The sequence below is a fragment of the Arvicola amphibius genome, chromosome 7, assembly GCF_903992535.2.
Source record: "Arvicola amphibius chromosome 7, mArvAmp1.2, whole genome shotgun sequence".
NCBI lineage: Eukaryota > Metazoa > Chordata > Mammalia > Rodentia > Cricetidae > Arvicola > Arvicola amphibius.
The window spans coordinates 77,879,179-77,895,143 of record NC_052053.1 but is presented as its reverse complement, the minus strand read 5'-3'; the positions used below and the strand labels follow the sequence as shown (position 1 = coordinate 77,895,143).

The following is a 15,965-nucleotide window of genomic DNA, read 5'->3' as shown; positions in this document are numbered from 1 at the left end:
TGATTGAAACTTTTCCTTGTTTCTCTATTAAGTTTCTTTCTGTTTGGCTGACCTGTCCATTGTGAGAATGCTGTGTTGAGGTATGCTGATGCTGGGTACAGTAGTCTTGGCTGGCACCTGTGGTCTCTTAATGTCTGGAAAACATCTGTCTAGTGCCATCTAGCTTTTAGAGTCTCCACTGGGGAGTTGGGTGTAATTCTGATACGTCTTCTGTTATGTGCTACTTGGCCTTTTTCCTTTGTAGCTCTTAATGTCCTTTCTTTATTCTGTATATTTAGTGTTTTGATTATTATGTGGTGAAGGGATTTTTTTTGATCCAGCCTATTTTGTGTTATAAAGCTTCTTGTACCTATATAGGCATGTCCTTCTTTAGATTGAGAAAGTTTTCTACGATTTTGTTGAATATGTTTTCTGAGCCTTTGAGCTGGATTTATTCTCCTACTTCTATCCCTATTATTCTTAGGTTCTGTCTTTTCATGGTGTTCCAGATTTCCTAGATGTTTTGTGCTAGGAATTTATTGGGTTTAGCATTTTCTTTGACTGATGAATTTGTTTCCTCCATCATATCTTTAACCCCTGAGATCATCTTCCATCTCTTATATGGAAGAGTAGTTCCTTGTATGAAATCTGTAGTTCCTGTTTACTTCCCCAGATTTTCCATTTCCCTCGGTTTGTGCTTTCTTTATTGTCTCTATTTCAATTTTCAAGTCTTGAACTGTTGCTAGTGTGGGTTGTGTCTATGCCTGTTCTTCCAATAGGTGTGGTTTATATCTGTGCTTATGTAGTCTTCTGGGGTTGCAGGGGAGGGCTGGCCACAGAGAGGATGTTCAGGTTGGATGGCAGAGTGGGTTTTGGAGGGACGGAGTCCAGTGCATGGTAGGGGTAGGGGTGCAGCCTGGAGGTAGATCTCTCACCTGCTTGCCGACTGGTGGGGACTGCCTCATCAACACATTGTAAAACACTGTACTCATTGTCTGTCTTGTGGTAGGGACTCAGCAGGCAGTGGCTATTACCAGTTCGCTCCCACAGATTGTAATAGAGTGAACACAAGCAAGAAAGCGGGAGTGACCTGCAGGCAGCTATTCTTTTGAGGCAGTCACTCTTGCTGAGGCAGCTACTCTTGCTGAGGCAGCCACTCTTGCTGAGGCAGTCATTCTTGCTGAGGCAGCTACTCTTGCTGAGGCAGCTACTCTTGCTGAGGCAGTCACTCTTGCTGAGGCAGTCACTCTTCTGAGGCAGCTACTCTTGCTGAGGCAGCTACTCCCTGAGGCAGATAGCCAGATATGTGTCATTTTCAACAAACACCACTACCCTTTTTCCCTTCTTCCCTCCTCTGAATTCACATTGTGCATTTACTTTAGAAATTACAAGTTTTAAAATTAAAAAGTCTATAAAATGCTCCTCCTGAATTTGTGTCACACATATACATGCCCATATGTATGTGTACACACACACACATACACACACACACACACACGTTTGTTTGTATCTACACCACATATGTTTTAAAGTTTACTTTGACAACTTTTTTTGCATTCATCTTTCTATCTTTGTGCGCCATGGTGTACATGTGAAGGTCAGAGAGCAACTTCCTGATTCTCTTGTGCCACCATGTGGTTTCCAAGGTTTGAACTCAGGTCATGAGGCTTGGCAGCAAGCACCTTTAACTGACTGAGTCATCTCACTGGCCTGACACATTATTTTTTGTAAAACTGTGTAACTGTGCGTGGCAGTGCATGCCTTTAATTCCAGCACGCAAGAGGCAGAGACAGGTGGATCTCTGAGTTTGAGACACTAGCCAGGACTACAGAGTGAGTTCCAGGACAGCCAGGGCTACATAGAGGAACCCTGTTTTGCAAAAGAAGCAAACAAAAGAATTGTATATATAAAGTAGGTAAGATGGCACTATGCCTGTAGTCCCAGCCCTTAGAAGGCAAAAGTAGGAGGATAATGAGCTGCAGGCTAGCCTGGGCTACATGAGTCCTGTCTCCAAAAAATTATTTTTTTAAATATACATGTTAATATAATGTTTAATAAATATACAACATTATGTATACTGATATACATATAACTTTTAAAAACAAAATTAATAATTATGACATTTTTATCATAGGTATAAGAGTATATTAATGCCATATAAGTATACTTTTATACAAATAATGTTTTATTTATTTCACTTATTTTGCTTGTTTATACAGGATGTCACACTATAACCCAGTATTCACTATGTAGAGCAGGCTGGCTTCACATTCCTTCTGTCTCAACCTTCTGAGTGCTGGAACTGCAGGTGTGAGCCACCATACCTGGCACAAATAATATTTAATTCATGGCTGAATGCAGGAATAATTTTTATTTTGGGGCATCATGCTGAATGCCTTTACCTATATGTTTTGGAACACTTGAATGATTGTGTTCTTCAGATCCACTTGGTTGCCATGATAAAGGATATATACTTTCTCCTAGTTTTGAATGCATTTGGCTGATTTTCTGTTCTAGACGATTATACAGCTTTCTACCCCTGCCAGATGTGACCAGGCAATCTCATTTCTCTGTATGGTTAATGCAAGGTTTTGTTTCCACCCAGACTAGCCTAGTCTTAGTTGTTATGATAGGTATTTTAGTACATACAATTTTATTTTTAACACATAATGAAATAGATGATTAGGTAAAGACTATTAGTTTGTAAGTATTAAAATTTATTGTGAGATTGGGCATTTCCCCTTCATGCATACTGTCTATTCATATTGATATTGTGTGAGGTGCCTCTGTGTGTTCTGTGATGGTCCAAATTTTTCCTTTTTCTTCTTAATATTTATAGTTTTCTTTCAGTTACTAATATTCTTCTATTTCAGGTTATGGACTATAACATTAACTTGGGCAAACACCTTCTCCCCCTCGTGGTCCAGGTGCTCAAATACTGCTCTTGTCCTCAACTACGGCATTATTTCCAACAGCCACCTCGCTGCTCCCTCTGGTCCTTAAAGCCTCACATCAGGCAGATGTGGTTGAAGGCCTTGCTCGTCATCCTTTACAAGGTGAGTGCTGTGCTCCCTCCGCTGGGATGGAAGGTTGTCTTAGACAGCACAACAATGCTAGGAGGGTCCCTAGCGGATGAGGATTCCACGGGATGACAATTAGACCTTCAGAAGAGATGCCGTCCGTGCTGCGAGGTGAAGAGTTATGAGAATGGAAAAGAAACAGGGAGGAATACAGTGGAGGGTTTCAAATGTTTTTAAAACAACCAGTGATTTCTATGCTCAGAATCTCATATTTTATCTAAGTCTTGACTATTTAGAAAACAAAGGTGATATTTAAAATTATATTTATAGATAACGTTGTCAGTGCTCTTTAAGGCATCCGCTGGGATCTAGCCCACGCTGCTGTCAGTAGTTTGGTGCATGGAGAGACAAGGACCCTGTAAAACAAGCTTATGATCAGAACCTGTGTTGTTACTTGTATGTGCGTTTTTTTCTAGTGCATGAGAAGTACAAGAAAACTACCCAGTAAGATCCCTGGAAAGACTTACCCTTTGGAATAACCACCTGTGTTTTCTCCCCTTTGCACAGTATCCATACCGAGACTGTGATGTCAGCAAGATCCTTCTGCACCTGATTCACATAACAGTCAATACACTCAATGCGCAATACCATAGCTGCAAGCCCCATGCCACGGCAGGACCTTTGTACAGTGACAACAGCAACATAAGCAGATACAGCGAGAAAGAAAAAGGTACTTCTCAAGACAGAATTCTGTCCTGAACTTAACTGGGATACATGATGCGCTTCCAGAAAGCAGTCTTTACATTGTCCAAGGAAGTAGAGGAGCACCCCATACATTCTTTTTGTGGGGGAGGGCTGTCCTGAAACTAGCTCTTGTAGACCAGGCTGACCTCAAACTCATAGAGGTCTGTTTGCTTCTGCCTCCTGAGTGCTGGGATTAAAGGTGTGCGCCACCACCGCCCAGTGACCACCATATATTCTAATGAAGCCAAAACCGTCATTTCTTAGTTGGTTAGTTTTTCAATGAACTCAGGAATATTGTTGCTTTTACTTTTACACTGAGTGTGCAGGAGAAACAGTTGGCATACTTCTGAAACTCCAAATAATAGTACTATTGGGGATGCTATTTTTCCCATCTGATTAATGGGCTACTATAACCTCCTGTTACATACCGGAAACATCTTGCCTTTGGGCTGTGACCTGTCTGGGTTGGCCGTCAGAGGCATCATCGTTTGAGTGTCTCTCTTTTGCCCTTGAACTTCGTGCTCACAGATTTTGAATTCAGTCTCAATTTTCTGAAGTGCCTTTTCCGAGCCTCATTATTCAGTATGAAGTGACTGAGGCAGTGGAAATGAAGAGCCTTTTGTGTGGACGTTTAAATTATTTTTAGTGTTGATGCCTTTTTCATTCATAACTTTTCCTCAAAGGCAGCAGTAGAACGAAATACTAAGTTGAGTGAAATTACAGGTAAAAAATGGAGAGCCAAGGTTTGTATCTTTGATAAGTGTCACAGTATAACTAGAAATCAAAAACGGTGACATCATCGAATTGAATCTTAGGAGAAAGTCAAGTGCCTGTTGAGCCTGTAGGGTTAGATGGGTCTGAATTGGTGGGGTGGCTGGAGGAAGGATTGGGCTCGTGGCCAGTGACCCACTGTTTGTCACTCTGAGGACCACGGTGCTTGGCTGGCGTCAGATGACATGGAGGACCGGCTAGCACTCTGGTACCGTTCAAATCCTTCTTGAAGAGTGTGGTGTTCATCAGCTTAGGTCTCTGGAAATTTCCATAGACTCATTTAAGCTATGGTGTTTTCAGTATGCTCAGTGTCTGGACAAGCCCGGTCTTCCCATCGCTGTCTTGCGACACAATACACTTTTGGAGTTATTTCAAAATTATGAAATGCAAGTCACTATTGACATTTGCTTAGAAAATTAATTTTAAAATGAGATTTTTTTAAAAAAGAAAGAAGGTCATTTTGATGCATTTCCCCCAAAACATGAGAATTTGATAGAATGTCTTATCTTTGTGTATACTCACATGGAGGTTTGCATCCATGTTGATTGTTAATGGTTTTTATTTGAATCAAAAGATCTCTGTGATGACATCAACTAATGTTTACTGCTTAGGGTTCCATTAACCGGTAGACTCTTACGCATCAGGATTATATTGTTCTTTAATTGTTAGGACTGACATTTTCCCAGACTCAAGAAATCTAGATTCACCATCATCATCACGGTGGGATGGTGTCCAGTCACCGCAGGGATCCATAAAGCTCAAACATTACAGTTCCAGGGACGCTCACCTCAGAGAGCAGGCAGTTTCATTTACTGTGCTGTGAAGTGCATTTCACGGGTCTCTCTCTCACTGATTACATGTGCCTTGTCCTTTTTGAAAGGATGAGGGAGGAAACGGGAAGTAAACTTGAGGTTTTGTAGCAGGATGGTTCTTTCTTCATTTATATGTTACTTGGAGTATTTTGACTCAAGAGCAGCCAAGTAGGGTCAGAAGAAAGGACCTACAAGCAAGCTTAGTGGGCATTAAGCAATCAGCTTGTCCATAGAACCCAGCATGAGAAGAGCCAAAGGTTTTTTCCCCTTGGGATCCATAAAATCTATTACAGATATGCAGTAAATGCCTCAAAGAAGAGGTTTCTTACAATAGGAAGAAATGTGATTTTCTGTTTTATTTTTCCTTTGTTTACCCTTTCAGTCCATAATCATCCGTGGAGCTTCTGAGATGACCAGTGGCTTCTCTAAGCTTTTTCTGTGTGTTGTGTGTTTCATTACCAAATGTAGAGTACAGTATTTTGCATTCACGGAGCATAAGGTGCATGTACTGTTAGGCTGTGTCTATGCCAGTTCCCAGATCCCAAGAGGGCATATGCATCTTAGAAGGATCAAACCCCACTCACGCTAATGTCCTCCTTGTCAAATTAGCCTGAAAATCACAGGCAAGCTTGAGCAATGTCCAGACTCCTGGAGAGAGTGCTGGCATCTTTGTGTAATGGGCACATTCCCCAGGGAAGGCTCTTGTGAACCACTGAGATGTTTCTCATAGTGCTGCCCGCTGTCATTCGGAAGGTGATGGGCAGCTTTGTAACAGGTTGCTCCGTTCCGATCTGAATTATCTGGATGGAGTACAGACCCACAGCTAAACTCTACTGTTGCCGAAACTGCTTAGACCACCCTAGAATGCTTTCACTGAATGCTTGTGTAGACACAGCCTAAGAGAGTAACCTCCTAAGTGTAATTTTGACTTTCTCTCCCCAATTAGAAGAAGATAGTGTTTTTGATGAATCTGATATTCATGATACACCTACTGGACCCTGCAATAAAGAGTCTCAAACTTTTTTTGCAAGATTGAAAAGGATAGGCGGCAGCAAAATGGTGAAATACCAGCCGGTTGAAATGAATGTTCAGAGAAGTATGAATTTTTCCTCTTAGTAATTTTATGCAGAAATGTTGTACTCTACTGTTTGTTTGGGGTGAAATCTTAATTTTATTATGTTACCATATATTTTGATATTATTGATTTATATATATGTATGCACAAACAGTATATATATACACACATTTATCTATATATATACGTGAGTTGACAGATATGTCATTAATGTCATGATTGTCTTCAAGGGCCATTGCTTGATTTGATTTGTTGCAAAATGTTTGCTTCTCTTTCACACGATTTGAATACATGTTCCTAGACTTGCCTCAGCCAAAAAACAAAACAAAATAAACAAAACCAACCAACAAAACCAAACAAAAAAATCCCTCTCTTATGTCTAATGACTATCAGAGCTGAGGAGCTACCTCCAAGCTTGATTTTTGGAAATCCAATCTTAAGCCACTGCTTGGGTTTCTTTCGTACCCAAGTTTCCCAGTTCTTAAAATCAGAACGAATCTTACAAAAACATGGCCAGAAAGTGTTTCCCTTCTGGTAGAGCTGGGATTATAATTACAATTTGTGCCAATTGTGTACCCAAGTATGAGGGGAAAATGGTAAACTCTCAGAGGGAAATAGTACTAGCTCTTTCTGTTTTGATCAGGTGAAATAGAACTGGCCGAATATAGAGAAACGGGTGCGTTACAAGACAGCGTTCTGCACTGTGTGAGAGAAGAAAGCATTCAGAAAAAAAAGCTGCGCTCTTTTAAACAAAAATCTCTTGATATAGGGAATGCAGACTCCCTCTTGTTTACATTAGATGAGCATCGTAGGAAGTCCTGCATAGATCGCTGTGACATAGATAAGCCTCCCGCCCAAGCTGCCCATACCGCACAACGGCAAAATGACCACCATGGACGCTCTAGACAGAATTCTGCTACGAGGCCGGAGAGTACTGAAATCCCCAAGAATCCCGCAACTGAAGGTTTTCAAGAAACACGAAGGCCCGTGATACCAGAAGTTAGGTTGAACTGTATGGAGACGTTCGAAGTGAGAGTTGACTCCCCGGGAAAGCCCGCTCCTAAAGAGGATTTCGATCTCATAGATTTGTCCTCAGATTCAACGTCTGGGCCAGAGAAACACTCTATACTCTCAACATCTGACAGTGACTCTCTTGTATTTGAGCCTCTCCCTCCTCTCAGAATAGTAGAAAGTGATGAAGAAGACGAGATGACGAACCAGGGGAATGATGGTCCCTTGGGTAAAAATGCTGCCTCCTCACCCTCCATCCCCAGCCAGCCCTCTGTCCTCAGCTTAAGCACAACTCCTCTGGTGCAGGTCAGTGTCGAGGACTGTTCCAAAGACTTTTCCTCTAAGGACTCAGGAAATCACCAGTCAGAGAGCAATGAGGACTCGACCATCACAGCTCTGGACGAGCTCACTGACTCTGAAGAGCTGTCAAAGTCACAGGAGCTGAGAGAGTTTGCCTCTGGCAGTCCGCTAACGCTAAAGCAGAAGCGAGACCACCTCCAGAAGTCACCTGCGGTCCCCGAGATGTCAGTGGACTACAACCCTGACCTTGGCACGGCCGGAGAGAAGGCAGGCCAGACACCAACGTCAGGGGCCAAAACTGTGCTCCTCAAAGTTCCTGAAGATGCTGAGAGTCCAATAGAAAGCGAGAAGCCCAACTCGAGCACTGAGTCCGATACAGAACAGAACCCTGAAAGGAAGGCAGAGGAGGATGGGGCTGAGGAATCAGAGTTTAAGATTCAGATCGTCCCCAGACAGAGGAAACAAAGGAAGATTGCCGTCAGTGCTATCCAGAGAGAGTACCTCGACATCTCCTTCAACATTCTAGACAAACTGGGTGACCAGAAGGACCCAGGTAAGCCTGTCTCTCTTCTTTCGGACCTTCAGGTTTGTGCATCTTACTTGGTAGGGTTTTGACACAAACTATGCGCCAAACTGGAAACCTTATAATGTCGGGGCTGACATTATAACCGCTTCATAACCACTCAGAATCCGTCCTGGTCACCACAGGCCGCTGGATTCTGATATAGCTGTACTGGCTCCATTAGTGTTTCGTGTTTGTTGTTTCTAGTTTTACCATCAATCTTGACTGTTGTGGGCAATGGCTAATTGATACCTAGATATTTCAAAAGTAACTTTGGCTTTCCCTAAAGCAGCATAAATAATTAATCTTGTATTATGTTTTTGCTTTCATTTTTTCCCTCTCTTGTTATAAGTTGCTTTTTGTTTCTGTGATAAAACTCTGTCCGAAAACAACTTGGGGAGGAAAGGGCTTGTTTCACCTTATACTTCCAGGTCACAATCCATCACTGAAGGAAGTCGGGGCGACAATTCAAGGTAGGCATCCGGAGGCAGGAGCTGAAGCAGAGACCATGGAGAGGAGCTTACTGATTACTGGCTTGTTTCCAGGCTTAGCTACCTTTCTTATGTAGCCCGGGCCTGCCTTCTTCTGATTTGCAGTGCCCATAGTGGACTGAGTCCTCCTACAACAATTAGTAATTAAGGAAATGCCCTTACAGGTATGCCCATGGGCTAATCTGATGGAGGCAATTCCTCTTCTTAGGTAGGTAATGTAAAGTTGCTACCAAAATCAGCCATTACACTCTGTTTATGTTAGTGAACTGTGCAGTCCAAGTGCAGAGTAAATGAACTGTTGAATGGGCATTTAGGGCTTACAGTAGAATGGTCAGCACAGTTTCCAGGTACAATTTGGACGCTGACCCACAGACGCCACCTGCTGCGTTTCCGGTCTTAAGTGTCACTTGCTGTGTTTTCTTTGAGGCACAATTTTTAGAAGATGTTGTATAAAAAGTGGCCTTCTGTTGGTCACCTCACTTATGCCAAACGAGTCTCCTGTCATGTTAACCCTGATGGGGGTGCTTCCTCCTCCTCGTCTGGATGATGGCAGAGATTAAAGGACGTGAGAAAAGCTACAGTTAGTTCAGTCTGCTTGGAAACCAGAGACCATTAAGAACTGGCAGAGACCATGGAGGTGACCACAAGTCCAGCCTGTGAATTCCTAGGTCGTGCTCCTTCCCCAGGTGGCACAAGCTGGCGAAGGCAATGCTGGACTGTCTGCCTCATCCTAGTCCAGCTCCTCCCACTCTCCCACTCCAAAGAAGCTGCTTAGAGAAATACCCAGACCCCTGCACTTCCCTGACATCTATAGGGGTTTCTATTCGTTGATCACTAAGTATCAGTCTCTCCTGTTGGTTCTTCCTCATTTCCCCAGGGAAGTGCATCCGTGGTCTTTCCTCCACCTCTGGGGACACATACTTTTTTGGTGATCTCATCTACTGAGACAACTTTCAGTTACCCATTGCTGTACTAACGTCATATCAAAACAATCACCAGCATACAGCAATAAGCTTTTATCTACTCTGAGGGTCTTGGTCATCTAAAGATAAACTAAGCTAGCCGGGCGGTGGTGGCGCACGCCTTTAATCCCAGCACTTGGCACTCAGGAGGCAGAGGCAGGTGGATCTCTGAGTTCGAGGCCAGCCTGGTCTACAAGAGCTAGTTCCAGGACAGGCTCTAGAAACTACAGGGAAACCCTGTCTCGAAAAACCAAAAAAAAAAAAAAAAAAAAAAAAAAAATAAACTAAGCTAGACCCAGCTTGGATGGGCAGCCAAGCTCTGTTTCTCTTCCTTGCCAACCTTCTCTGTATTCCACAAAGTCTAGGGGTATTCTTATTGTTATGTAGCCACAGAGAGCAAGATCAATTGTACAAACACTTACAAAAGATTAAGTCAAATTTGCTTCATGTTGTTCCAATAAGAAGATATTATGGCCAGAATCAACCTGGGGAAGGAAAGGGTTCATTTAGCTTATACTTCCAAGTCACAATTCATGACTGGTGGAAGCTGGGGCAGGAACTGAAGCAGAAACCACAGAAGAATGCTGCTTGTTGGCTTGCTCTCTCTCTGGTTCATGTTTGGCTAGATTTCTCATACAGCCTAAACCAACCTGCCTAGGGATCTACTGCCATAGTGGTCTGGGTCCTTGTATATCAATTAGCATCCAAGAAAATGATCCACAGACATGCCTACAAGTCACTCTGATCAAGGCAGTTCTTCATTTGTGGTTCTCCCATCCTAGGCAACACTAGGTTGTATTAACTTGACTATAACATCTTACCTTGACTATACCGTCTTACCAGGACCATCATAAAATGCCTGCAAACACTTTGTCAGGTAAAGAAAATCACATGACTGAACCAAAACCAAGGGGGAAATATGCATTCCTCCTAGTAGAGGGATGTCAGAATCACTCAGTGGAAGGGGCTCGCTCAGGGAGAGGTGGGAACATGGAGTCTCATCTCTTACATTGTACAGGACATAATCATGCTGTAAAATGGTCTCTTGCTGTTTGCAGAAATTAAACCTTAACTGACATCATTAGTTCCATCTGGCAACTTTAATCTCCTCTAAGATGTAACATATACCACCTCCTTTTTATGCCCACCGTTTCTATAGTGACTATTGGGTCAAGGGTCAATACATCCTATCTGGCAAACCCGCTATTGTCTCCTAACTCATTTCCACTGCCTTCCTTCATGGCCTTCATTCCCCTCTATACAACAGGCAGAATGATCCTTTAGAATAGAGTAGTGTCTCTTTTATTTTTATGGCTTAAGTCCTTTCAGGGCCTTCCCACATCCCTTGTAGTAAAAATCTGAATTCCTCGTATGCCTCAAGACTTCTCTAGCATCCCTGTTCTCATGTCCTCTGTTGCAGGAGGCCACTTGGTTGTTCCCAGCCACATAGCCCCTAAATAATCACACAGAAACTGTATTACTTAAAACATCGCTTAGACCATTAACTCTAGCTTCTTATTGGCTAACTCTTACATTATTTTAACCCATTTCTATTAATCTGTATATTGCCATGTCGCAGTGGCTTACCGGCAGAGATTCTAACCGGTGTCTGTCTGACTCTGCCTCCTTTCTCCCAGCATGTCATTTGGTTTTCCCTGCCTACCTAAGTTCTTCCCTATCAACAGGCCAAGGCAGTTTTTTTTTTTATTCATTAATGGTAATCACAGCATAGAGAGGGAAATCCCACATCACTTCCTCTTTCCTGTTTAAATAAAAAAGGAAATTTTTAACTTTAACATAGTAAAATTACATATAATAAAACAGGTATCAAGTAAGAATTATTGTTACAATATTTATAATATTTATATCTATTTTATCTTTTATCATAACTAAGGAAAACTATAATTATAACTAATTCTTCAACTCCATCAAAGACTCCAGAAAGATATAATATTACCTAAATAAACAGAAAGTGCATTGTAAGCAACTTCCAAAACTCCAGTATTGATAGAGACTTCTCACTGCCTGGACAGTCACCCAAAGTTCTTCTGTACTGTTGGGGCATCCATCTTCAGCCTACAGGCCCATAGTCTCCAGCAGACTTTTCCATGACGCAGAAAATTTCAAAGACAGTTCCACCTATATTGGCAGTTGTCCTGCAGAATGTCTAGTAGACTCTTTAATGAAGCAGGAACCCTGAAGGACCATCTCACCTTTAGACAAGTTCAGCAGTCATTTCTCTGTGGGTCCTGCATGTCCAGTCTATTAAGCAGGCCAGGAAAGAGTAGTTTCTTGTCCAAATGGCTAACAAACTCTGTAAGAAGCCTCTTCAATGGCCATTATCCTCTTGAGGTAATTGGTGCTGCCAGGAGCAGATGTGTCTCATTGTTATGAAAAGTCCTAAGTTCTTAAAACATTTTAAATGTCATATTCTGTAGTGTTTGAAAGATTTGAAGAATGACTATCCATCTGAAATACATTTCTGTATATCTAGAAAATCTAACATAACTACAAACTTGACTATTATTGATGATTATCTATTAACTTATATTTCTTAATTATACATTACGTTTTTAAATGAACTGCACAATCACAATACCTTACTCAAGAGCAGAAATATACATAGAACAAAATTGATCTTAAATTTTTATCAATAAACCAAGATCCAATTTTATATTTTACCAATGCAAATCTCTATAGCATATCCCTCCTTAATTGTAAACAAACATTTATAGACAATATTTGGGAATATGGGCATAATTCTATCTAAACTTCTTCCTGCTGTTTATTGGGCAAAGTAATTTTTTGAGGGGTGTTCAAGGCAACCTTTCAGGGGGTTTTGGTCCATCAAACCACATTAATCTGGAAGGATTCCACAGGTTCTCATACTCTGTGGAAACAAAAGAAAAACCTCTTTTCCAAAGCAACATATCCTTAGACCCAAATTCTGAAGTCAAGATACTTCTATAATATACATGCTGGTTTAGTTTAGAAGTCCAACAATGAAATGTCTCTCTGTACTTAGCGCCTTCACAGTCAAAAAATTCAAAGAAACACAATAGTATACATAATCCAGACCTTATGCGAATTTTCCATGGTCATGTGGCTTATTATTCTTTCTCTATTACTTTTTAATATTTATTATCTTTACTCCTTTAATCTATTACTGTCTGTACTCTTTTATATTACATTTACTGTCTCTTTACTCTTTTTCTTCTCTCTCCCAAGCCTATGTACAATTTTTAAACACTGTGTCTCATTTAGAGGTCTTTTATGTCTGAATCTGTCCTCTTGTGCATCTGTAATTTGCTACTGTCCAGAAGTGCTTGTTAAAATGCTAAACTTTTCTTATGAACTTAAGATGCACCATTACTAGGTCAAATATGGCCTTGCCTGCTTGCTTCTGCAAGTCGTGCACATTGCCCCAGTTCCAAGTATGCAGCGGGTCTGTGTCAAGCCACTGCCTCTGCATGTCGAGCCACTGCCTCTGCAAGCCTTGCATACCACCCCAGTTCCAAGTATGCAGTGGGTCTATGTCGAGCCACTGCCTCTGCAAGCCGTGCATACCACCCCAGTTCCAAGTATACAGTGGGTCTATGTCAAGCCACTGCCTCTGCAAGCCGTGCATACCACCCCAGTTCCAAGTATGCAGTGGGTCTATGTTGAGCCACTGCCTCTGCAAGCCGTGCATACCACCCCAGTTCTAAGTATGCAGTGGGTCTGTGTCGAGGCACTTCCTCTGCAAGCTGTGCACACCACCCCAGTTCCAAGTACGCAGCGGGTCTGTGTCGAGCCACTGCCTCTGCAAGCCGTGCATACCACCCCAGTTCCAAGTACACAGCATGTCTGTGTCGAGGCATTAAGCAGTTGTAGCACTGTGCTCACAAAGCTCATTTAAATGCTTGATAGCCAGGCCTCGTCAGAGCTTGCACTGGCTGCACAGCTCAGAGCTCAGAAAGCCAGCATTTCAAAACCACACCTTATTTTTCTGCTTTGGCTGAATCAGGAAAACCTCTATTAAAGGAGCCATGCCTCTGCTTGCTTCTAGCAAACAAAGCCCATCCAAGAAAATGATGCTACCAAACCACGCTTAACTCTGTTCTTTTGTGTTTAGGATTCCTTTTTAAGTGCTCTCGGGTTTTATGTGGGTTTAGTCAACCATGTTGGTTCCAGTTTGTTGGAGGGAAGGGACCACTTGTTGGTTCCCAGCTGCTTAGCCCTGAAATAATCACACAGAAACTATATTATTTAAAACACTGTGTGGCCCATTAGCTCTACCTTCTTATTGGCTAACTTTTATATTTTAATTTAATTAATTAATCTGTGTATCACCACGAGGCTGTGACTTACTGGATAAAGTTCCGTCCAGCTCCAGCGGGGCTACATGACTTCTCTGTGACTCTGCCTCCTTTCTCCCAGCATGCCATTTAGTTCTCCCTGCCTACCTAGTTCTGCCCTATCAACAGGCCAAGGCAATTTCTTTATTCATTAGTGGTAATCACAACACATAGAAGGAAATCCCACGTCAGTCCTCTCCCTTCATTTTCACTGCTCTGTCCACATGGCCACACTGGCCTCTTGCCGTTTCTTGGCTCCCCTCTACGTGCTCTTGGCTTAGGGCCTCAACCTGCTGTTCTCCAAGGCTTAAGTGCTCCAATACTTGCTTGATGCACTCTCTCATTTGCTCTCACCAATGAGGCCTGCTCTGAGCTTAGCCACACCCCCATCTGGCATCTGATTCTCTTTCCTGTCTCTACTGTTACCTCAACATAGAAAAATTTATTCACTTTTACACATGTCTCCCCCTATCAAATCAAATCAAAGTTCTGTGATGCAGTGTAGGGCAGAAGCTGCTCCTTTGTTCCCGGCTGCCCAGACCTGAAATACATACACAAAAACTATATTAATTGCAATACTGTTTGGCCATTAGCTTAAGCATATTTCTAGTTAGCTCTTACATCTTAAATTAACCATTTCTATTATTTAATATTTTACCATGAGGCTTGTGGTTTACTGGCAAGGTTCCTGTGTGTCTGTGTCCTGTGGTGGCTACATGGCATTTCACTGACTCTGCCTTCTTTCTTCCAGCATTCAGTTAACATTTCCCACCTAGCTCCAGTCTACCCTATCACAGGCCAAAGCAACTTCTTTATTCATTAACCAATAAAAGCAACACATAGACAGAAGGACTTCCTGCACCAGTGCAGCATTTTTGTTTTGCTTGTTTTCTGATTATGTCCAAAGAGACTAAGAGAACACTGGTACATGTGTCTAGATGGGAGTCACTGACTCTTCTGCACACGACTCTAGAAAACTGAGAGCAGATGTGTTGAAAATAAGTGTGCAGCTCTTTTCAAATGTTTGCTTTAAATTGTATATAGATGAGAGGCTTCAGAAAAAATGATTGAGAACTAAGGAAAGATGGCTTAGTCTAAAGAATTTGTGCAGACTAGGACATCAGTAGCTGCCATCCCTGTCATCTAGTACTGTTTCTTTAAGGTCAAAAGTACAGCAAAGATTTCAGGACACACACACAAAACCTAAAATGTCACAATGAACTTTCAGTGGATTCTTGGAGATTAATTTCATATTATTGGCGGAACAGGTCAGTAGGGCAAGAGAGGCACTTATGTAACCTTTCTCATTTTGCACTATAGAAAAACAATACCTAACATTATTATCTTGATGACTAAAGTAACTTCAAATGGGAAACTGTAGGGCAGTTAAGCTGTTTTGTTACCATGAAGTTACTGGGGGGAGGTGCTGGAGCAGCGGCTCAGCAGTAAGAGTGTATACTGCTCATAGAGAGGACCTGAGTGTGGACCCCAGCTCCCGGACTCCAGCGCCAGCCAGGGGATCCAGTACCCTCTCCTGACCTCTGGAAGTACCTGTACACACACACACACACACACACACACACACACACACACACATGCATACACACGCACACACACACACATGCACGTACACACCAAAAAAAGAAACCTACAAAAAGAAAACCCAAAGTTCTTAGTGATGATTTGACTCAGTTGGCAAAGTGCATGTCAAGCAGGCATGAGGAATGAGTTTGGATAACTGGCAGCCATGCAAGTGTCAAGAAAGTCAGTGCACTGTCCATGGTCCTCGTGTTTGGGGGTCAGAGCAGGGTGGGGCATAGACAGACAGATACCTGCAATTCAGCCAGCCTTGCTGAATCTACGAGTTTCAGGTTCAGTGAGAGAAAACATGTAGAGAGTGA

General features: G+C 42.3%; 1 protein-coding gene across 1 annotated transcript in view; it reads left to right on the top strand.

The window, feature by feature from the left end:
* The window catches only part of Unc79 (unc-79 homolog, NALCN channel complex subunit), a 192,166-nt gene that overhangs the window by 105,388 nt on the left and 70,813 nt on the right, over positions 1 to 15,965 (top strand). Inside the window, 4 exon segments of the mRNA XM_038337440.1 lie at positions 2,853 to 3,035; positions 3,567 to 3,729; positions 6,273 to 6,422; positions 7,045 to 8,265. Coding sequence (XP_038193368.1) covers positions 2,853 to 3,035; positions 3,567 to 3,729; positions 6,273 to 6,422; positions 7,045 to 8,265 — 1,717 coding nt within the window.